Genomic DNA, 25,164 nt, shown 5'->3' on the forward strand with positions numbered 1-25,164 from the left:
TCTAGCATTGATCAGAGTCAAATTCAGTGCTTATAATTTTATCCTTTTGAAGACTCTGATATTCTGTGTAACTCCAGTTTCTTGGAATCTTCCCCCGCCTCCCCCCGCATAATCTCTTCAAAATGACCAATTATGCCATTATTGTAAAAGTTTAGGGTATTTCTCTCTGAAATCACTTGAAGATGAGTAATTTAGCACCTCCCAGAGAGAGATAGCAGGTTTTTGGTCTGAGATACAAGAAAGATGGAGTTGAATTTAATTGAAATAGGAACATTATTGAAGAAACTTTTTAGGGGAATATTAGTTATTGAACGTGTCACCTTTGAATGTCTAGTGAATATGTAAGTGGAGATGTTAGGTAATTGGACACAGATATCTGGAACTCATGGCAAATATCTAGACTGGGAGTAATCAGTATATAGACAGCAATTAAAGACATGAAACTGTATGAAATGAAGTAGGGAGTGGCTATACAGAGAGACAAATTACAAGACTGAGCTCTGGAGCACTCTGTTATTGACAGGTCCATGGTAGAGGATTGGGAAATATTGAGGAAGATCTAGCAAAAGACTGAGAAGCAGGTAGAAAAGCAGATGAGTGTGATATCCTGGAAGCCAAGAGAAAAAAAATGTTTCTAAGAATTCTCTTCCTTAATCTTCTGGATTCTCAGACCTTGAACTAAATCAGTGTAATGATTCTACGACAATTGGAAGATTCTATTTTACAAGAATTTCTATTTCTCCCAAGAAAACTCTAAACTACATCTGAGACTAACTCCTTATAATCTTCCTCTGCTTCTGACAAGGCCAGAACGTTAGTGGAATTAGGAGTCAGAAGACCTCAATTCTCATGACAGCTCCACCTATTGCCAGTGGTGTGACCCAGAACAAATTGCTTAACCTCCCCGTCAAACAGTCAAAGCCATAGATCCCTTCCCCAGCTGCAAGCTAATGAAAGATCCAAGGAGCTAAGGAATGGAGCAAGTACTCTGTAGACTGCTGAAAGAAAACCAAGGAAACCATCCATCACTGTGATGGAGGGTGGAAAGAATCAAGCTTGTCTGCTCTGAAGGCTCAGGGGAGTCACACCTCTTCCCAGAGGCTGAGAGAATCATGAGACACCCTTCTGGCTGATGTATCCTTTCAAATGCTACTTCCCAATAGGATATCTATTCTTTTTAGAAATACTCTTTTGAAATACTCTTTTAAATTACTCTTTAAAATATTATTTTAAAAAATACTAACTCCAAGCTGGGCATGGTGACTCACGCCTGTAATCCCAGCACTTTTAGGAGGTGGAGGAGGGTGGATCACAAGGTCATGAGTTTGAGACCAGCCTGGCCAACATAGTGAAACCATGTCTCTACCAAAAATACAAAAATTAGCCGGGCATGGTGGCGAGTGCCTGTAATCCCAGCTACTCCGGAGGCTGAGGCAGGAGAATCACTTGAACCTGGGAGGCAGAGGTTGTGGTGAGCCAAGATCGCGCCACCGCACTCCAGAATTTTATAACTAATGTGGCTCCTTCTATTTCAAGGAATTCTTCACTATGCTGGCTATAAAATGTGATACATTTATAGAATGTTTTCTCAAATGAACACCATTGAGTCTTTATATCCACACACATTATATCCCTGTCACTGCTTTTAAACCCTTTAATGTATTGTGGGGAAAAAATTGCAAAAGAAAAAAAAGAATGAAGCTACATTGTCAGCATAGATTTTGAATGCATGATGTTCAATGCATTTTTATTTATTTCAATTGTTTTCAGTTCCCAAGAAAATAAATAAAAATTAATAATATTTTGTAAATTATCTATTTTCTCCTTCAATATCTTAAGGTACACAATTATCAAAGCTGATATTGAACACAAACAAATTGATACAATTCAGTACTCAGATAACATTCATTGTCAAATAAGTTAAACTGCATGCAATACAACTTTATGTTCCATAGCATCTTTAATACAAACTGTATACCAAAACGGCTCTTCAAACTTAAAAAGTGCAATTACAGAGTGCAAAATAAAAGGAAAATACATTATATTACATTTAACATCATTAAGTTTGAATAACAGATATTTAAATAAAATTATTCTTTTTTAAAACATTAAAATACACACCAGAAATACTGTTTGTACAAGTTGTTACTCCCCCTTCTCCCGTATGAACAAGAATTTTTTAAAAGTCAGAATATATTGAGCATTGAATTAAAAACTTTTTTTAAAAAAAGTTTACAGAATGGATATTGGAGCAAAAATTACAAAGTGGGTCAGATACAGGTTTTTAAAAATTGCAGTATTGAATTTAAGAAAAGTCAGACACTAGAATCATATATTTGCTGCATAAAAGTTGATTTAATACCTGGTGGTGATTGAATTTAGTCTCAAAGACTCATAAATAAAAATCTGACTTAAGACATAGTCATACCAGTATACCAATTCTCCCATCGCTTTGACTTTTGGCAGAGAGATTAGAGCAAAAAATATTTAGGAGAACAGTGGAGTTACACTGTATTATGTATGTTTAATAAAATGTCAATTTTAAGGTTAAGGTTAAGGAAATCTCAATTTTAAGGTTAAACCTTGAGTACCAGTTATAGAACTTAATATTCCTGGTTAAAGAGTAGATTGACTGGGTTATTATGTGGCCTTGGTTGAAGACCATGAATTATGCATTTATGCATTTGTGGTTGCTTTGGTTCTCAATACACTGAATATGCATAGCCCCTTCTAGAAATATATATAGTGAGAAATCTGTAAAATGGGGGAGTTAGACTAAATGTGAACTAAAATATTTCCACTGTGTACAGGACACGTGAGCTGAGAGCAATCAGTTTTTATGTTTACTTAGCACCATCGTCACTAAAACAATTATTTTTGTCTTAGTTTCACCCATAGAAAGTAATGTGGGTCATACTTTATTATTTAATATGCATTTACAAAGATCTATTTTAGGGATTAGCCTTTTTAAGCATTCTTAAAGATGAAAAATACAAAAATGACTTGTTTTTATGAATTGAGATGCTTAAGATAAACTGACAAACCAAGATTGAGATGCTTACAATAAATCTTTTGTAAATGAAATAAATGGATTGCAGCTGATTTATTGAAGAGTCAATAGATTTTCTTTGAAACAGCCAAGATCACTGAAAATAGGCAGACTGTCTTCATATCTAGTAAGTGTTAATAAATACAGTTGTACCTTGGTATCCACAGGGGATGATTCCTAAATCGCCCTCCTGCACATACTAAAATCGGGCACAGATGTTCAAGTCATTTATACAAAATGGCATAGTGTTTGCATATAACCTATTCACATCCTCCTGTATACTTAAATCATCTTTACATTACTTATAATACCTAATGTAAACGTTATGTGCGGTGGCTCACACCTGTAATCCCAGCACTTTGGGAGGCTGTAGTGGGTGGATCATGAGGTCAGGAGATTGAGACCATCCTGGCCAACATGGTGAAACCCCATCTCTACTAAGAATACAAAAATTAGCCGGGCGTGGTGGCGTGCACCCGTAGACTCAGCTACTCAGGAGGCTGAGGCAGGAGGATCGCTTGAACCCAGGAGGTGGAGGTTGCAGTGAGCCGAGATTGTGCCACTGCACTCCAGCCTGGGTGACAGAGCGAGACTCCATCTCAAAAAACAAATAATAAATAAATAAAAATTAAAAAAATAAAAAGTAAATAGTTGTTATAATGTATTGGTTTTTTGTTGTATTATTTTTTAAGTATTTTCCATCCTTGGTTGGTTGAATCCACAGATGTGGAACTAACCACAGAAGGCCAACTGTAAGTAGAGTACTTAAAATGTGTTCTTACATACTTTGACTTCAGCTATATTAAACAGGAAACAGAAATAACTTTCATTGGGAGGCCGAGACGGGTGGATCATGAGGTCAGGAGATCGAGACCATCCTGGTCTACACGGTGAAACCCCGTCTCTACTAAAAAATACAAAAAACTAGCCGGGCGAGATGGCGGGCGCCTGTAGTCCCAGCTACTTGGGAGGCTGAGGCAGGAGAATGGCGTAAACCCAGGAGGCGGAGCTTGCAGTGAGCGGAGATCGCGCCACTGCACTCCAGCCTGGGCGACAGAGCGAGACTCCGTCTCAAAAAAAAAAAAAAAAGAAATAACTTTCAATTGATTTTTGATTTTTCTTTTCCAATTGATCAATTGATTTTTCTTTTCTCTTGTTTTTAAGTTTTATATAAATGGTTAATAGAGCAATAAATGACTGCAGTTCTATGATCCATTAAGGTCATGTATACATACATGCTTGTATATGAATATACATACAATATGTATGTGAATATATGTATTTACTTGTTTTTGTCTGTTTATTTTCCTAATAGTAAGGGCAGGGCCAGGACTTTAGATGACTTTAGTCATGTGATTGCACCAGGGTATATAATGCATGGATACACATGGAGACAAGTCCTGGCATCTGGTGCTCCAGAGGTCAGCCATGGCTTATTATGTCTTCATTGCCGTAGCACATGCCAGGATAAAAGTGGAGGAAGAACAGATCCTCCCTGACCTGGTATGTGATCCAGGGAGACTCTACTCAAAGGTTTAGCATTCGATGAAGCAGCCTCCCATAAAATCCAAAGGTGGTGGCAGCAGTGGCTCCTTATGCAATAGCCCAAAAATACTCCTATTAACTCACTGAGACCTATGGGCTCAGAGTGCAGAAGAAATCTTTGTCTCTTCCAAAAAATAAACAAATGTCAGAAAAATGACCCTGAGTTTTCACCTCAGCCTCCACAGGAAGGTGTGTTTAGGTTTCTACATTTTAAACGCTTTCAATTGAGATTTTCATTTGGAAAAATACACTATATCAATTTTTAAGTTTTTTCCCATTTCCTATGTCAAGATACAACTTTAAATACATAACTTTACATTCTAGAAGAAGTCATTTACTGAGCTGTTTTAAAGTTACAACTTTCTTGAATAAAAGACAACATGTCTTAAGACAACATGTAGAATTATTGTCTTCATATATTTTAAAATAATAATTAGTCCATCAAATTTTGGACTGTGATTTAATGTTAGAATTCAACAAAGTACCTATAAAAAGAAATATCCTAAAAAGAAGCACAAATTTAGGCTTCAAGTGTGGACTTTTTTCTAATTGTCTGTTGAGCAATAATTACCTCACATGAATGTTATAATATACAAAAAAAGGACCATTGTGAAGCTATGAAATGCCCACTACTTAAATAAAATATTACAGAAAATTGTTGTTCAATTCATTTTACATAGGCAGAATCTGGTAGATGGGTGACTGGTACATGTAGGAGTCATGAATTGGCATAGGGAACGGTCCACTGCCCCTCATACAACAGTTATAGCTGAGACCTGAGTGAAGAGACCATAGAGTCCCCAGAGTTAGCTTGTTTCAAATGTGTAGTGTTTAACACAGGACCTATATTTGCTTTTCCCAAATTCCAATTGCATTACTGTTTTAATATGTGACACCATGGTGCCAACTAACATATCAAACCCTGGTACAGTCAAGCCAATTATCATTGATTTGAGCAGAAAAAAAAATACTTACTAAATCGATTTGACTATATATGTAGGCTTACAGAAATCTGTCATTTGCTAACAATTCTTGAGCTATGACCTGGGAATTGCTTACTTCTAAGCGCTGTGCACCAGGAATATAAACTTTGAAGCTTTTAATGAAGCATTGGCTCAGGAAATTACTTTTATAAAAATATCAATTTTCTTTTGATATTAAATATTTTCTGCACATTATACATTAGCAAATAGTCTGTCAAAAATAGAACAAAAATAAAAACATTTTTCAAGTATATTAAAATACAGTGTTATTGACCTAACACTTGACCCAACATAAATATTATTAACAAAGTGAGAATATTAATATTAACCAGGCACACTGTTATCCCTGCCATATCCCTGTCAAACTTGTTATCCATAAGTTTGACAGCGCCATTCAGACTTGCGGCAACTCTGGATCCCCTGAGGTAACTCTCTCATATTCCTTCTTTGGTTCTTTACTTTTTCGATTCCTGTACCTGGAAATATTCACAAACGAAACTGTTAGCACTGCAGTTAACAGTAAAGGAAAAAGTGTGTCATATATGGACTCCAAAGGCACATTAGCATAGTGTTTCCAAAATGACAAAGTTGAACAGATTTAGGTTGGACAAGGTTAAAAAAAAAAAAAGAGGGATGAAGAGATGGTGTGCTGTAGTCAAACAATTTTGTAATGACATGATAAAACACATTTAAAGAGTTTCTCCAAGTCTTTAACGTGATCATGAATATTGTGAAATTCCAAGAGGAGTGTGACCACATTTAAGTCTGAGTTTTAGGTTTTCTTTTTCTGTCTCTCTTTCTTTCTTTTTCCTTCCTCTCTTCTAAGGAATGAATATTTACAAATCATGCTAGATTAATACACTCTGTCCATCACATTGATATAATGCTATCACTAATCAAAATAAAAATAATATTTATCAGGCACTAATTTGGTGACCTACAATTTTGTAAGTGCTATATATGCACTATTTATTTTACCTTCACATTTGCTGTTACCATCCTCATCTTACAGATGAAAAAAGTGCAATACAAATGGGTTATATATAACATGCCCAAGGTCTCATAGCTAAGATTCATAGATTTGTCATAATTGAGAATCTTCTTTCATTTATTAAGTAAGCTATTTTCCTAATATTTTTGAGTTTATTTTGTCCCTATTTTGGAAATGAGACATGTAGCTTTGAGGAAACCACATCATGTCTATGTTTACTGGAATAATATGAATTAAAAAGAATTTGTTCTTAACTCTGGCATTTGTCAACTGTATGAGCTGGGATATGTGAATGAACCTCTCTAAGCCTCAGTGCACCATCTATAAAGGGAAGGATTGTGGTCAAAGATTTTCAGGCATATTTCAGTTTTAATAGTATTTAATTCTGTCATGGCAACTTATTAGGAAGGCATTATCATTTGATGGATACTTAAAATCAAATACGGACAAAATAAATTTAATATTATGAAAGTAGCACACTTTCAGACCTTCAAAATTGGAAGTGCGCTACTTTCACAGAAAAATAAAAACTTAAATTCACCTTAAGTAATTTGAACCTGCTTCAAAATATGTTTCATGGAGACATTTTAAAGGGAACTGCTATTAATTAATCCACGCTGTCCCCATCCTTTGCTCTTAACCCTAAAAAAAACCCTGCCAAACCATACTTTAATGTTCACTTTCTATTTTTTCTGTTTTCAGCTTGTGACAATAATGCACATGAGGATGGGGTACGGCTGTTTTGGGGGACTAACACAAACTCTTTTTTAACAACCGTTTTTTATAATTCTCTAGAAATAGTTCCACCAGTCTGCCTTAAACGGTAAGATAACCCAAGCTTCTGAGGTGACTAATTTACAAGGCTGTTTTTGTAAAAGAAAAAATGTGACTTGATGAATTAAATTCAGGTGGTTAACTACAACAGTAGCACCTTTCCTATGATTTACTTTCACATGAAATATTTTATTACACACTAAAAGCAGCCACCCTGTAACTAATGTAGGATAAGAATTTCTGTACATATTTTATAAAGAAAGGAATTGATACTCTCAATTTGACTTATGTAAGCTCACATAGGTAATAAGTACCAGAGCTGATAATAAAGTTCAATCCAGATGTTCTGCAGCAAAAACATTGTTTTAAAAAAACAATTTCAAGTTATTTCAGATTCAGGGGTACATGTGCAGGTTTCTTAACAGGGGATGATGCTGAGATTTGGGGTACAATTGATCTGATCTCTCAGGTATTGGGCATAATACTTAACAGTTTCTCAACTCTTGTAAATATCATTTGTACAGGTTTGATCTTATCTCTCTAATACTTTATCCATATTTTTACCCAGTTTATAGGTCTGCATTATGTAAAAATAATTTATAAAAGCAGAGTATAAAAAACACGCTGACTTACCATCTGCAGAAATAATATGTGGAACCGACAACTGTGATAAGAAACAAAATAATAAGAATCACGGTCAAAGCCACATATTCTTTGCTTAAAGGTTGGTGGACGGTTAAATAGAAGTGTTCACATCGGACACCAGTATAACCCACTTCACACCTTAAGGAAAATACAGAAGGAAGAAAGATCAGTTATTTAAAAAGGAAATCATGGTTATGAATTAGTTTTATAAGGACTAACATCACACTGTGATTCAAGAAATCAACAAAATTTGCTAAGGTTGTAAAGAGGATTTCAAAGAGTTGGATCAGTAAAGACAAAAGAGCTCCACATAGCTCTTGGACTAAATTGTGGTATTAAAACGACAGCTGTGTTCAACTGTCATGGTGGCTGACAGTCTGCAGTGGTGTTTTGTAAGTTGTATAGCTTTGAGATGCCTCTTGTCTAAATCAGTGGAATCAATTCTTTGTTTGTTTGTTTGTTTTGAGATGGAGTCTCACTCTGTCACCCAGGTTGGATTGCAGTGGCGTGATCTCTCAGCTCACTGCAACTCTGCCTCCCAGGTTCAAGCATTTCTCCTGTCTCAGCCTCCTGCGTAGTTGGGATTACAGGCGTGCGCCACCACGCCTGGCTAATTTTTGTATTTTTAGTAGAGGCGGGGTTTCACCGTGTTGGCCAGGCTGGTAAGGAACTCCTGACCTCAAGTGATCTGCCTGCCTCAGCCTCCCAACGTGCTGGGGTTACAGGGATGAGCCACTGCGCCTGGCCTGGAATCAATTCTTAAAACAACACCTGATACAGAAGTTGAAGGAAAAGATCCAAAGCAGAGAGACACCATCTTGGCAAGCGTGAGAGGCATCAGAAGCCCACCCTGCTTTGCACCTCTGACATTTGTGTGCAATTTAAAAGCTACTATTTATTACCTAATTTTTAAAAACTCAGAAAAGTTTCTAATAATATATATACTGCATTTAACAGCCCATGGAAATATGGGGTAATTTCAATGTATAGAACTAGAAATAAAAAGAGTAAAACTGCATTTGTTTATCACATGTTCTCACTTTCAAGTAGGGGCTAAATAATGTGTACACATGGTCATAGAGAGTGGAGTGACAGACTATGGAGACTTCAAAAGGTGGAAGAGTTTTAGGGGGGTTAAAGGATGAAAAGTTGCCTAATGGTTTCCATGCACACTATTCGAGGGGTGGGTACTCTAAAAGCTCAGACTTCACCACTACTGAATATATCCACTAACAAATCTGCACTCTTACCCCTAAATCTATAAAACAAAATTTTACAAACTGTGTTTGTTTATTTCTGACATATTACCTGCAGTAATTTTGACTCATGTCCACCAGGTAGATGCACTGTCCATGCAAACAGTAGCCATTCATGTCAGAGTTACACTTTGTTATTGACACTTGAGCCACACGTGGATTGTCTTCTGTCTGAACTGTAAAAGAAGTGGAAAGTTGAATATATTCTGTAGCCTGTATGGAAGAATTTCTCGCTCTTTCATAACAGTAACCACTGAGCTGCTTCAACAAAACAGGTCAGAGGCCAATCAGTCGAGGACAATTTTGAGAAGAAGGAAGTCACTCTAGTTGTCACACCCCCTAGACCAATCAATAAACACTTGAATACAAAGGAGAATGTCCAACAGACTAAACAAAAGAAGATAACATGCGAGGATTTCATTCTCAGAAGACAACCTTTAAGGGTAGAAAAGGCAAATTTAACACACACGTGTCATTATTCTCCAAGTGGGTGTTATTCACTTCTTCAAGCAAAATGTATCTAATTTTTCTCAAGTCCCAAAACATTTCTGAAATCTATTACTCCTCAAAGCCATTGCAAGCTCATACCATTAATTAATTCAAAGGAGCTTAATTCTACAGTGAATTTTTCATCAGTAAGACTGGCTTTGGTGTATGTTCTCAAGTTGTTGAGGTTACCATTAATGAATTAACCAGTCTCTCAATATCTCTACTGATGAGGCCTGAATCCAAACTAGACAAACCCTGAGTGAGAAAGGCCTGTCAGGCAAATGCAACAGCGAAAATAGGAGCCTCTGTGTGAAATCCATTTTAGACAGTTTTAGATACCAGAATGTGAAAGATGCTTATAAAATCATTTTTAAAATAGCAACTTGATTGTAATACTCTTGCCCAAATAACCAAAGAAGGAAAAAAAAAAAAGGTGATGGGGGGAGGCTGACTAAACCTCCAGAGAATCTGATGGTGAGGGACAAAAGATAAAGTTGTTATGGAAAATATCCTGCTTCCTCAAAATAACTCAGTTATCTTGATTCTATAGCTCAGACTGAAGATAAAGCTGATCCCCCTTGGACTATATCTGGAGTCCACAATCCTCGAGGGAAAAAAACTGTATTACTTATCTTTGTATCTCTATGCCTTAGCACAGTGTTTGGTGCATACTAAGTACTGGATAAATGTTTTCTGAATAAACACTGTGCCTAGAAAGAAAGGACCATCATTTGTTCTTCTTACAAAGAGAGAGAGAGGGATAGAAAGAGAGATAGAGAACCTACTCTGTACAAAGTTTTCCTGGTTTGCTGTTTTGCCTGGAATCCAGTCAGTGTGGTCTCTGAGAATGTTTTGCAGTAAAGAGCCAGGAGACCGCCAAAGGGAATGCAATTTGTTGTTTTTGTTGTTCCCTATCTCTTCACAATCAAATCTGTGTATATAATTTGTCTGGTCCGTCTCCTACCAGTTATTCCTTTATATAATTTTTTCAGAACATTAGTTTATAAGGTGGTTTAAAAAGTAATATAGCAGCTATTCCTACCCTTTTCTTTTTATTATCACATACTTATGGTCTTTGAGTTTATCCTTCTGTTTAAAAATGTGTATTCTCTTGATGCCACATTGACAAACTTGGGCTTACCTAAAGCTGTGCAGTTATCACTGGACTCTCCTGGGATACATGATGGAATCACAGTTGTACTGAGGACTGCCTGTAGAAGATGGAAACCTATTTACGAAGAAAAATCAAATATATAATTAATGTTAAGGAAAGAAATCTTGATCAAATTTCTACATAACTGCAGTACTTATAGAGTTTTGTTTCATGGATTTGGTCCATCAAAACCATAAAACGAAATAATTCATGGAAACCGGCATATAACAGAAAATACAAACACCCCCAGCTATTCTGTGGAAGGATAAAAGCCTTGGCATTACATTCATGGTTACAGATTTGATCTGCTCTAAATATTTCACAATAACATTTTCAAAGATTTGATTTTGGAGTTTGATTTCCTAAGACGCACATCAGTTGGAGAATTTCCACTATTTTATTCCACCGTGTGCTCCAAATTAGACCCCATCACAAAACAAAAAGGCTCTAAATAAAAAATCAGTTTCCACTTATGGTAACAAGAAAGTCAACCTAAGAAACATTCTTATTGATTTATGTACCTAAGTTACTCTTTGCATTGCATTACACATGAATATAGATTTTAATTAACACAATGCAAGCTAGGTAAAATCAGAATATATATTGTCTAATATGAGGAGGAACAGGCACACCAAATGAACCATACTGAGCCCTAGAATCCAGTTTCTGTCAGCATAGGAAGAGTTTGAATCAGCTGTTTCATCATGTGTACTTAGTGAAAAGATAAAATATTGGAACATAGCTATCAGAATGACTCAAGTAGTTTCTGAATTGTATAGGAAGCATCATAAGAAGAACCCTGTTAATGCACACATGTTTACTTAAGAGCTTTTAGCTGCTTCTGTTTAAGCTTTAGGTATTTGCATTTCAAACACTCTTTCCAATTTATTTGAGTAACTGTCATATAGTAAATACTAATGGTGGTAGTAGTAGTAGTAGCAGCAGCAGTTAAGCTCCACTAAATTAATTAGTGGCTTCAGCTTGCAATTGCTTTGGTGAATAACGAATTTCAGAACTGAGATTTGAAAAAAATTAGACATATTTTGTTTGAAGAAGTGAATAATACCTACTGTGGGGGATAATGGACATGTGTGTTAAGCTTGCTTTTTCTACACCCTAAAGGTTGTCTTTTGAGAAAAAATACCTCCCATGTTATTTTGTTTAGTCGGCTGGACATTTTCGTTTGTATTCAGGTGTTCATTGGCCTAGGGTGCGTGATAAATAGAATGACTTCCTACTCCTGAAAATTCTCCTTGACTGATTGGCAGCTAGGTAAAGGCAATCTGGGTAAAATCAGAATATATCCTATCTAACATGAGAAGAAATAGGCATGCCAGATGAACCACATTGAGAATCCAGTTTCTGTAAGCACAGGAAGAGTTTGAATCAACCTGTTTCGTTGAAGTAGCTAAGTAAGTGGTAACTGTTATGAAAGGATGATTAATGCCTCCGTAAAGGCAACAAAATATATTCAACTTTCCACTTCTTTCACAGTTCAGACAGAGGACCATCCATCTTTTGAACATGTACTATGTACCAGTGATATGGTTTGGCTCTGTGTCCCCACCCAAATCTCATCTCGAATTTCAATCCCCATGTGTTGAGAGAGGGACCTGTAGGGAGGGAGGTGATTGAATCAATGGGGGTGGTTGCCTGCATGCTGTTCTCATGATAGTGAGTGAGTTCTCATGAGATCTGAGGGTTTTAAAAGTGTTTGGAAGTTCCTCCTTCCCCTCTCTCTCTCCTACCGCCTTGTGAAAAAGGTGTTTGCTTCCCCTTCGCCTTCGGCCATGATTGTACGTTTCCTGAGACTTCCCCAGCCATACAGAATTGTGAGTCAATTAAAGTTCTTTCCTTTATAAATTACCCAGTCTCAGGGAAGTTCTTTAAAGTACTGTGAAAACAAACTAATACAACAAGGTATGGTCCTATTCACCTTATCTCTATTATACTATTTAGTCCTCTCAGTGCCAATTTGAGGAAGATACTATTATTATCCCCATTAGAGAAAACTAAGGCATATACAGTTTAAATAACTTTTCCCAAGGATACATATTGTTAAATGGGCCACTTTATAGAATTTGGAAATAGGCAATAATACTAGAGTATAATGGACATCACAGAGAACAAATTATGGTAGCTGTAATTGAAGTAGAGTATTTAACCCAACATAGAGACCACAAAGTATGGCGGAAGGCAGCCTTGTGAGGAAAACTTGAGCTACGTGATCTTGAAAAAGTTAATTTACTTTTCTGCGGTCTTGTGAGGAAAACTTGAGCTATGTGATCTTGAAAACATTAAAAAGAGTTTAATGTTTATCTAAGTTTTTCTATCTTATAGATTTTGGGGAAGAATACAGTGAAATAAACTAATTTTTTTTGTTTTTTCCTGAAATGGCTGACATATCCCTAAATATTTGTTCCTTGACTCGCAACTTCTAGCCCCTGGTATTAGCAGTGTATGCGGACAGTGCCCTCTACTGGTTTATAACAAGTTTGTACATCTCTGTGATTTGGTACTATAAAGAAAAATTTAATTCATGTAATACAGGAATTTTATTTTTTCTCAGTTAGGGAAGGCTTGTATCTGTTAAGCCGATTGTATGTTTTTGGGTTCTGAAAACTAAATTATACATCGGCATCAGCATCATAATGTGTAACTTCATATATCAAATTTCACACTTAATTCTGTGAAGTAGTTATTAGTCTCAAATACCCTCAGTGTATTTTAATTAAATATCTTGTCTAAGATCACTTATGACCACAGAAGAGTTACGAATTTATCTTTTGACATCAAATCTCCTATTCTTCAATGATTTGAAAATTCTGTTGTTTTTAAAGATTCAGAATTATCCCCTCCCGACTCTATGTTTTTCTACAATATACATGCTGCTTCAATTGCTCTTACGGAACCACACAAAAAAATATTTTTATTGAATGACAAAGAAATAGCTAAAGCTTAGATTTCATTGTCAGTTGAACCGAGCTGAAAAGTATTTCACTAAGCTTTTTATCGAGGATAAGTTAGATTCTCATTCAAGTCAATTTTATTTTAAATCTCAATAATAATTTCACCATACTTTCACTGCTGAAGAATTAAATCCTTTAACTAACACAGTTTCCTCAATACAAATTGGAGCTCTAGTTGCACGTGCTTATATCCTTAACATTCCTGTTCCTGCATATTTCTTCAACTGAGAAAAGTTTTGGAGGAGACATTACCAATTCTCCCTCTAGGAAAATGCTAGCCAGGGGGAAAAAAATGCACATTTGAAGCTAGTTTCTCTATCCTTTGCATAAACTAAAGCCTAACCTTTTCTGCTTGGAATTGCCTCCAATTGCAACCTGCAAGTATTATAGAATCCAACTTACTTTGGAGTGTTGCTGTTAGTCTTCTTTTTGTAAGGTTTTTAGTAGTTGTTAGTTTTTCCACCGCTGGAAACTTTGTTCCAGTTGTTCAGGCCACAGGTGAAATATTTGTCTTTCTTAATTAAAGAATATTCAGCTCAGGGTGTGCCTCCACAAAAACTGGGCTTTCCTTACTTGTGACGCTCCCTTGGACACAGTCCATCACTCAGGATAGTTTCTGTGAGACTTGCTGCATTAATCCTACAGCAGGATATTTTACAGGTGGAATCATATATAATTTTAAATGTTCTTTTCAAATTAAAGTGTATAAATGCCATTCCATCATGGATGGATGTGGCCAATAAAACAGCAAAATTAATTCTAAGTCATGTCCATTGGCACAGCACTATCGCTTTAAAACAGTAGTTCTCAAATGTTCCTGCAATATGCCTCTGCTCCCAAACACCTGTAAACTAGGGAAGAAGAGTGAATGTGATACAATGAATAAAAAATCTACCTCCAGAGAAATATTACATCCACTATGCGGTTACCCTTAAGAATCCCTAGTCATTATTTTAATGAGTCATACAGGGAGGGAATAAATGCTAAAGTCATATGCATATATTTCCTTAATGTCAGGTTTTTCATGACCTGTTATTTGAACATAATTTCTGTATGATTGGACCTCAAATTTTATATTTGACTTTTTCATTCTTGACAGTAGATTCTTGCTAAGCAAATAATTCACTACGATACTAAATATTTTAGATAGTGTCTGTGTCAAAAAAACAGATCTGGTGGCATTTCTGGTCTGATGGCATTGGTAACTAAGATACAGAGGAATTTCTTGCCAGGTGATGTAACACAGATGATCTGTAAACTCAAAATTGGCAGTTGGCACTTCTTTTACAATACAGCTACAAAAATGGGAATGCATTCAGAGGTCATTATTTCTATCAAATTTCCAAATGGGTTTTAGGAATGTGAACCTCACCTATATATCTCTCTACCTTCCTTTTTCAGGTTATGTTTCAGTGAAATCTCAGATGTGCCAGCAGGAAGTGGTGCCAGTGACTCAGAGGATACAAATCGCCTCTTCCCTGTGAGTCAGGGCCAAGCCTACACCCTTACACAATATTGGGGGCCATGTGTGGGAGAGGTTGAGTGCCATCACAGGAATGGCAATAGCAGTAAATGTCGTGGGCCCTGGAGCACTACGAAGTGGTTGCCCAACAGTCAGACAAAATGCCAGATGTAGAAAATGCACTTCCTATTGCATATGGTTTCTTTTGACCTTGCTTCCTTTTTATTTGTATTTGCTTTGTTTTTCGAGGCTGTTGCTCATTTGCCCAGATTGGAGTGCAGTGGTGCCATCACAGCTCACTGAAGCCTCGAACTCCTAGGCTCAAGCGATCCTCCCATGTTGGCCTCCAAAAATGCTAGGATTACAGGCTTTAGCCACTGTGCCTGGATTGACCTTGCTTCCTAAGGACCACACTGAGGGCTCATCCAGAAGGAGGCCAGTGCAGAAGAGGCTAGGATTTGGTGACTGGATGATCAAAGCCAAGTCAGCAAAATCAGTTGCAAATTTTAGGGTGAAATGACTTTTCTGGAAAACAATTAAGAAAATTAAAATGATCCAAATTAAAATCAGATAGGTTACAGAATAAAGGAAATGCATCTCATTTTCCCAATTTAACCTTTTAGGCTATTTAGACCAGAAAAGCAAACTTGTGCTGGGTCGCAGCATTTGTCCAGCCCAAACACATAGCAAAATCCTCTTTGTTCACACTTTTGCTGTGATCACATGCCAGCCTGCTCAGACTGTTCATTTTCTACCATCTTCCATGGCTGTCCGTGATTTTAGAATTTGTCTATAACATAACAGGCTTGTTGGGTCTTGTGTGCTTTTAAGGAGTGAATATGCCTTCGCTGTTTCTGGATGTCTTTTGGTTTTAAATTAAATTCCACTATTTGATAAACTCTTGCTTCACCTTGGTCAAAATAACTCTAAAACTCATTATCGCATCAGATACTGAAAAGACTTACTGTCAGCACCTTCTAGTTTTCAGAGTATATATATACACACATATATACACATATATACACACATATATATAAATCTATAGAAAACTAACCTTGCCTTCTGCCAGTAATAATTCTATTCCTATATATTTTTAATGTTTGCTTTGTAACTACACTTCATTAAGACCTAAGTGTAAAAACTGTTTATAGCAATTTGAGATAAAACATATGAAACCCAAGGTTAATATAACAGGTTAAAAACAAGTAATTATTTTAATTTTGAGTTTTGAAAAATAGCCATAGAATATTCCTTGTCAAGTAGCAAAAATATTAATATGCCATGTGTTTCTAGTCATAAGCATTAAGTTATACTCTCCAATTTAGGTAGTCATTTCTAAATCATACTTCAAATGCTAATATATTTCACTTACATATTATCATACAATGCTATACTTAAAGCTAGTCAAATAAAGAATCAGTGAGTCAAAATATAAGGAAATTATCTATTTTACCCTAAACATGAATTTAAAGATGTATATCTTGTTCATAATGGAAGTATTTCCAGAATGCAGGAGAATACATACCAACCCTTGTGTAAAGAGTACAACCCAGCACTTTGGGAGGCCAAGGCTGGTGGATCACGAGGTCAAGAGATCGAGACTACCCTGGCCAACATGGTGAAACCAAAATACAAAAAAAAAAAAAAAAAAAAAAAAAAATTAGCCAGTCATGGTGGTGGGCACCTGTAGTCCCAGCTACTCAGGAGGCTGAGGCAGGAGAAGGACATGAACCCGGGAAGCAGAGGTTGTAGTGAGCTGAGATCGCACCACTGCACTCCAGCCTGGTGACAGAGTGGGACTCTGTTTCAAAAAAAAAAAAAAGTCTTTTCAAATTATCTGAGTGTTTTGAATTTTGTGACTAAAATCTCTAAAGGTGGGACTTGCTTCCCCTAAAAACCAAACCTTCATATATAGAGTATTATTTCAAATTTTCTGTTGGAAACATATTTTTTTTCCTCAAGACAATCTTACATAAGAAGAGTTTTTTTATAACCTTTCTACCTTGACTCCCTTCCATCTGGCTTCTCACTTCTACTCCTATAAATCCAATTTAAATTATTCTTACATTGTTACTCCAAAAGAAAACTCTCCTAAAGGAGCAACAGTTTGGACTATAAGTGTCTGCAATTTGCCTTATTTTCATTATGGCCACATTGTAGCATGAAGCTTGGATATTTAATGGCATTTTGAGAAACATATTGACTACATTGTTTTCTCTGTAGATGCCTATGGCCAAACATGAATCTGCAAGGATAAAGTTTTAACCAGTGAGCATACACAAAAAAAGAGAAAGGGAATACATTAAACATGATTTCAAAAGACTCGAAGTTAATGACTTTTTATTCAGAGAACCGACATAATACAACTTACACACGGGAGGCTGCTAAGGAATTCTACTTTCAGATCATAGAGTTTATGAAAATGGCGACCTTGACTTCAGTGAGAGCCACATATGCCTCCATAGCATGATAGCCGGGTGGGATGGGCTTAGTTACAATCCAATAATCAAAAAGGAGGACAGCTTACCCCATCCTTGCTTTTAGTAACTACATTTGTCAAATAATTTTACTCAATAAATATATATTGAGAGTTGTCTACATGCAAGATATTGAACAAAATACTGGAAAGAAAATTGGTACAAAAGACATTGTTCTTGCCCTAAATAGACTGAAAGGTGTTGGACACCTAAGGGTGGTAAGGAAAGGAGAGAATTTATAGATGATGCGAAGTTTTTAGTCAGAAAAAAATAAAAAAAAAACAGAGAATGCTGCCATTAAAAAAGGAGGAGACATAGGTAGGACAGCAGACTTTTGGTGGCGTTTGGACATGAAGGCATGAAGAGAGTGAACACATTTGAGTTTAATGTTTATCTGTAGGTATTGCCTATTTATATTTCTGAGGTTATTGGGAAGGAATAAGAATGTATTTGGTGATTAGGAGAAGTCTATTTGAAAGTCATATGAGGAGATACTACCTTTAAAGGAATGGAAGTCATTTAAATGTTCTAAGGAAAATAGTATAGAATGGAAAATAACAGACCTTTGAGAAACAGGTAGTAGAGAGCAGACAGAAGTGGCCAAGAAAAGAGAAAAAGAAATTACAGAAAAAAGAGAATTAAGTGTGCTGAGAGCTAAGAGAGTAGAGTTGTAAAAGGAGGTAGAGGGTGGTTATCAAAGGAATAATCAGAGAAAGTATTCATGATTCCATCGTAAATAAGACTCATCATTATTAGATGTGAATGGTGCTAAAATGAGCAATAAATATTGCCAAGCTGATTTTTTAAACATGAGAATGGGCTTTGTATTTGTATCCAGATTATCATTAAAATTAATTATGTCTTGGTAACTCAAGCACTAATTGTCCAAACTGTGAATTATGGGTGGCAATGTGTAACAGCAATAAAAAAAAAAAAAGTATAATTTTATGTTATTGGTTCTCAACTGGGAGCAAAATTGCCAACCAGGATTGGCAAAATTGTATCCCTGGTTGGCAAAATTGCTCCTGGGAACCTTTGGCACCTTATGGTAATGTCTGGAGACTATGTTGGTTGTCACAACTAGGGGATGTTACTGACATCTAGTGGGTAGAGACCAGGGTTGCTGCTAAACACCCTGCAATACATAGGACAGCGCCCCTGCAACAAAGAATTATTTAGTCCCTAATGTCAACTGAGACAAGGTTGAAAAACCCTGCACTAGTCTCATGAGAAATGGAATCCAGTTCTAGCTCACATACTTATTTTGTTTCCCTGCAACTGAGTTTCCTTATCTCTGAAAACAGAGAACAAGGAGTGAGGTGGAGTAGAGGGTGAAATGAAATTTGGATTAGATTTCTCTAAAGTTTCTTTAATTCCTAAAACAATGCTTCTCTTTCTGCCACTGGGAGTCAATCACTGCCACTTTATTCAGTCATATCATGGCTCGGTAACCCCTCTCTCTTCCTCTCTTCCTCTCTCTCTCTCTCTCTCTCTCTCTCACACACACACACACACACACACGAATATCTTCAGTTAATACAGACTATAATAAGAGATAAAAATGTGAAAGAGAGGGAAGAAAACTTATTAGACTTCATCAGAAACAACAACAGAATTGAATTTTCCAAAATTGTGACTTAACCTCAAGATATTTTGCTTCTCAAAATATATTTTTAAAATACTTTTAAATACGTTTTTAAAGTACAGCTAATTGAGTCTATAACATAGTGGTGATAACTCCGAATAAAGTACCAATGCAATCATCCATCTAACAAACATTTATTGTGTTTATTATAAGGCCATCACAATAGAAATGATAAAAGATGACTATAGCACCAGCAAGGAGGGACAGAGTTATACTATATAGTGTGGCATCTGGTGTGACAGAGTCATAGGACAAAAGGAATGGGAAAGGTACAATGGAGGAGGGTCAGGGCTTATCAGAGAAGTGCCTAAGGAAGTGACTCCTTTTCCAATCTAAAAGAGTGAGTACTTTCACAGAAAGTAAAGAGTGACTTGAAGGCATTGATAGTAAAGGGTACAGCATATTCAAACCTAAAGCCTTACATGCTGTGTATCTTCTGTTTCCTTATTTGTAAAATGGGAATATTAATAACTTTCTGGGCTAAAAAGGCATCCTAAGAACTAAATGAGGCTTTTTCTTGTAAGAAACCATTTTGATGATGACAGCGCTAATTTTAAAAGTGCTTTCTATGAATTCATGTATTATCTTATCCAATAAATCTAGGTACAAGGTTATTGCAGATAACCTTTTTTGGGGGGGGAGAGAAAACTGAGGCTCAGACATAAATCACTCTTTCTGAAAGTATGAAATAAAAAAATGGCACATGAAATCTGTGTTTTATACACTATACACTATGCCTCTTAGTTTAAAACTATAAAATTTACATATATAAAGATGTGTGTGTGTGCACACATCAATCACTTTCATGCCTCAAATTTAAAATAGAGGATTTTTAACCTAAGAGATTAAGGTTCAACATTTTTCTTTCTGAATGTTACATATATCTCCATGGAATACATCCATATATCTATGGAATACTACTCAGTCATTAAAAGGAATGAAAAAATGTCTTTTGCAGCAAATTGGATGGAGCTGGAGGTCATTATTCCAAGTGAAGTAACACAGGAGTGGAAAACCAAAAACCGTATGTTCTCACTTATACATAGGAGGTAAACTCTGAGTACACAGAGGCATACAGAGTGATATAATGGACTTTAGAGACTCAGAAGGGAAAGGTGGGCTAGGGATTTAAGAAAATACACATTAGGTACAATGTACACTACTCAGGTGACAGGTGCACTAAAATCTCGGAATTCACCACTGTATAATTCACCTATGTAACAAAAAACCACTTGTACTCCAAATGCTATTGAAATTTGTTAAAAAGGAGATGTAGAATAAACATGTATATTAAGAATCTTATGAGATATATTTAAAAATCCATTTTTTCTGGACATTTATCAAATCATCGTATTATGAATAGTATCTTAGTAAGTTAAATCATTACTTTAACCTAGAAGGCCACTCAACCTTTATGTGCCCTATAACTAAACACCTGATCTTATATAAACTGCATCTCCAGAGGACACTGAGTATGTCGCATTACTTCATTTTTCCAAAGGTTCCAGAATTGCCATGTCAAGGCAATGGCTGTCAGACTACTCCTCCCTGAGGATCTTTTCTATTACACCATTGGGAAGCGTTCTCATTGTCTCCCAATGGAATGTTCCCAGCAGCAGTTACAGCCATATTAATTAGATGATTTGTATAGGCCTACACTCAAAGTAAAGACTGACAGATGAGGAAACCCCGCCTTAATTTACATTCTCTTTGAAGAGGATTTCTTAGTTGACATTTGCATCTTTCACGTGAACATTAACCAGGAAATGGGAGAATCTTTTGCAAAAATAGACAGAAAACATTCAAATTCAGTTTCTCCAAAGTGACTATATGAGTATTGTTATTTTTTTTAAAACCAAGAAAAGACATTTACATTCTCACAGTTAACCGGAATGGGCTATAGATTCCAAGTTGATCCCTTATCGATGCTATATTCAATTCACAATAATATACAAAGAATACAAGGAATAAAACAGACATAAGTTACCCTCTTCATTGCATTACTTAATGTAAATCTTGGAAAATATAAAAATAAGTACCCCAGTCAACTGACTTCAATGACTGCTTTATAATAAAAATCATATCTTAGGAACTGTGTTGATTAAAAATTATGAACATTAAGTAAAAATTCAACATATTTTAGCACAGCTTAAGAGAATAGTCACGTTTTATTTACCTGATTTTGCAGAGTCAGAAATCCCATTTGTACATGTGCTATGCCTACGAGAGGGTCTGAGCCCTGGAGCAGCCCCAGGCTACTCTGGAACTTCTCCATTAGAATCTGCTATGTTTATTATGCTCCTGCTAGCCCTGAGTCTCACTGGCTCTTTCCTCATTATCAAGAGTGACCTGGCCATTTACTATCTCTGAGTCTCTGTAAGGTACTTGACTTCACTGGGCTAATCAGATCTACCTCACGCAGTTATTTTAAGAAGTAAAGGTAATGATGTGTTTAAAGCACCTAATACACAACACGGCTGCCACACAGTAGGCATTTAGTAACTGTTAGTTCTCTTCCTCAACTCCTGGATTAGGGTCCTAGTGCTGAATCAGACATCAAAATTACCCAAGCTGGTCACATGGCAAGACTATGAAGAAGGTAGCGAGGGTACTTGGTCAAAATCCAGACAGGAAAGGCCTGTCATCATGTTTTCTGACAAGATTTGTCATCTCAGATTGTGCCAAGACGCAGGTAACTCATAAACTCTCAGGGTCAACAAAAATGATCAAAGACAAGGCTATTGTCTCATTGAAATTTATGCTTCTCATATTTTCAAAAAAGAATATTTCTTCTGCTTACGTCTTTCTCATTGATGAAGTAGGACTAAATTGTCTTGGGGATGTCATTCAGGAACATATTCAAAAACTCATGTGGGCATGAAAAAAATGTTTGATGTTAAATAGAAAGCCCCTGAACATAACTGCAGAATTCAAGATAAAAATTTCTCCTCCTCCAGCCTGGGTGACAGAGCGAGACTCCGTCTCAAAAAAAAAAAAAAAAAAAAAAAAGAAAAATCACAAGATTAAAAAAAGACAATTCTGCTCTAAAATTATAGATTATTTAGAAAAAAATGTTATCCAGTATTTCAACTCTTTTACTTAATGTTCAGTAGGCCAAACATGCTGGCAAGCCTAAGTGTGAACTCTCTCACTTTGTCACTACTTTTCCATGGGAACTTGGGTCACAGTTCCCCAATTTATAAAACAAGAACGTCAATATCAAACACGTATAAAATGTAAAAATAACCAAATGATTGTGAGTGGCAATTTAAATCTGCATATGTTAAGGGTGGAGCCTGGAATTTTATTCCCTAATCATAACTACATATAAATTCTACATAAAGCAGTTATAATACATATGCTAAAATTTAAAATAAATCTCTCTCTCTTTTTCTGGTGGGAGGAGGACAGGATTTGGGAAAAGAATTTTTAAGAAATCTTTTGTTTGGGGAAAAGAAGGCAATTTCAGAAATAACACGTGGTCTTGCCAAAATAAGGCTATGGGCTCTGCATAACTGAATAGAGTTTAGAGAAACAGGAACTTTCCTAGTGGCAGAGAAATATCCAAACAAACTGGGAAAACAGAAACTGACCTAACTCATTTGGAAATGGGCTTGGCAGCTGACGAAATAGATGAACTATAATTAAGTAATGCAATAAAGGAGGTAAGCACTTTCATGACAACAAAAACACACACAACACACACACTAGGTAGTAACCAGGTTATTCACAGGCTCTTGCTGTCTCAAATTACAATATTCAGTGAAACACCCAGAACAGACATGTGCGTTGTTCCGATGCAACCTTACATGTGGGGAAAATAATAAGTGCTAAGTTCTTCTGACCTCGAGGTTAATTTCTAACTCTAGGAAGACTGCCACCTTTCTAATTTAATCATTTTCAAAACAAAGACAGCAAAGCCACATTGTTTACTGAGAATCTTCTAGCAAGTCTTTCTTAGCTCAGTTTTGGTAGAAATCTCATATCTAGTTTCCACTTGTGTTCCTGGACTTAGACTTGTAAGTTTCAACCACGCATGATATGCATTTCATTACGTCTCTCAACTCCTGAGATAATGTGTGTCAAAATAATAATTTAACAGTCACATCCTTGACAGGTAGCGTTAGAGTGTCTGGGGAATTAGCCTCATTCCAACTTCAGGGAGAATATGAGACTAGTGGTAACTTATTTTCTTATTAAGATATTCGTATATGACTTCAAACCCTCAAATTCCTTGAACTGAAGTTTAAGGAATTAGAAATAAGTTTTTTTTTTTTTTTTTTTTTAACGGAAAGGCTATTTAGGAAATATTTCCCCTTGAACTAAATAATCTTAAATAGGAAGACTGGCATTAAAATACCCTCAGCCATCAGAGGCTACGGGGTGCAATTAGCAGCAAGTGCAGAGCGCTTGCTCCAGAGGCTGCTTGGGAGGCTGCAGGGGAAAACGGAAGCAGCAGGTGTAGGGGCGAAGGGCGGTGGGAAGCGCCAGGACCTGCCCAGGGCCCTTCTGCTCCATGTATTCTCACCAGCGTTTTACTTCTCGCGTCTGGAGCTCAGCCAGCTGGCACTGGCGCACACCAGCTCCTCTGGGAAAGCAAAACCAGGCTAGGTTTTAGAAAACTGAGTGCAAGACAGAGGAGGAAAAGCTTCCTCCTCCCCTCGCCCCCGCAAAAAAATATCTTACGCTAGTTTCTATTCTCCACTCTCCAACAAAAAGGAGCAAGACATGAAATGTTAACAGTGCGTTCTTGGCCTTTAGATTTCTAGGACTGGCAACTTTTCAAAAGAAAAAAAAAGTTTTTTCACCAACTTTTTATTTTGCTTAATAAGGAGGTATTTCAATCCATGCATAACATATATGCCATTAACTAATTCACCAATAAAAGGCATTTTAACATCGATTCCCAGTCCCCACCCCTAGTCCCACCATAGGGAAAGACAGACTCACAAAACAAGACGTAATTTTAAATAGAGCACACTTGAACCTGGAGACAACTCCGTACTTGTCGAATGACAAATGCACAGGAGCCTTCCTTATTTGTCTCCTCTTTGGGGCGGCCGGAAGCCAGAGGGGCAGAACTTACTCAGGCAGAGCAGCAGCGCAGGGACCCTGGCGGCAGAGAGCATCTCCATCCTCCTCCCCGCGGGCATTGACGACAGGCGCGGGCGCTGGGGCTGGGCGGAGGGCGGCTGCGGGGAGCGCACCGGCAGGGCAGGAGCAGACCGGCTCGCGGCAGTGGCTGGAGCGCGGCTGACAGCCTGGAAGGGGCCACACGTTGGCCGTGTCCCTCTGACACAGGAAATATCAGGCAAGTGAGCTCAACTGTCCGGTGCTGCGAACTTTATACTAGGGAGCCCCTCCCGGGCCCTAACGGGGTGAGGTCAAGAGTGCCCGGAGTTTCATAATTGGCCCGAGGGAGGACTGACAGGAGGACTATCCGGAAGTCATCCTCCCTCCCCGGAGCACCTCAGATTAGTGGTTGAGGAATGAAAAAATGTCCTTCCGATTGGTCGGGGACTACTCCCGAAACTTTTCCATCTCCCTCCCGGAGGTGGGGAGCGTGGACCAGATGGGTTGGTTTGCTTTGTGGGGTCACCTGCCCTGTAGTGGGTGGTTTCAGTTGCTCAGGGTGACGGACATAACTTGAATCAGTCCTTTAGCCAAGGCTGGCGTTCCCCGTACATGCCTTTGGAGAGCTGTGTGTGTGACTTACTAACCTCAGT

The 25,164-nt window shown here is 37.1% G+C and overlaps 1 protein-coding gene across 1 annotated transcript; it reads right to left on the minus strand.

Moving 5' to 3' along the window:
- Positions 1–4,213: 4,213 nt before the first annotated feature.
- EREG (epiregulin) lies at positions 4,214–24,752 on the minus strand. The gene is made up of 5 exons (XM_033214440.1): positions 24,525–24,752; positions 10,874–10,960; positions 9,296–9,419; positions 7,976–8,125; positions 4,214–6,053 (listed from the first exon to the last, which is right to left on the minus strand). The coding sequence occupies exons 1-5, from the start codon at positions 24,589–24,591 to the stop codon at positions 5,972–5,974; spliced, it is 510 nt and encodes a 169-aa protein (XP_033070331.1). The 5' UTR covers positions 24,592–24,752; the 3' UTR covers positions 4,214–5,971.
- Between the last annotated feature and the right edge of the window lie 412 nt (positions 24,753–25,164).

This window comes from Trachypithecus francoisi, unplaced genomic scaffold (genome assembly GCF_009764315.1).
Source record: "Trachypithecus francoisi isolate TF-2019V2 unplaced genomic scaffold, Tfra_2.0 Lachesis_group1, whole genome shotgun sequence".
In the NCBI taxonomy this organism is placed as follows: domain Eukaryota; kingdom Metazoa; phylum Chordata; class Mammalia; order Primates; family Cercopithecidae; genus Trachypithecus; species Trachypithecus francoisi.

Excerpts from the sequence above, each read along its gene's own strand:
- EREG (XM_033214440.1), bottom strand. The coding sequence starts at position 24,591 with ATGCCCGCGGGGAGGAGGATGGAGATGCTCTCTGCCGCCAGGGTCCCT. Across the intron at positions 9,420-10,873 it reads TGATAACTGCACAGCTTTAG|TTCAGACAGAAGACAATCCA; the intron begins GTAAGCCCAAGT and ends CTTCTTTTACAG. Across the intron at positions 6,054-7,975 it reads ACATATTATTTCTGCAGATG|GTACAGGAATCGAAAAAGTA; the intron begins GTAAGTCAGCGT and ends GAATATTTCCAG.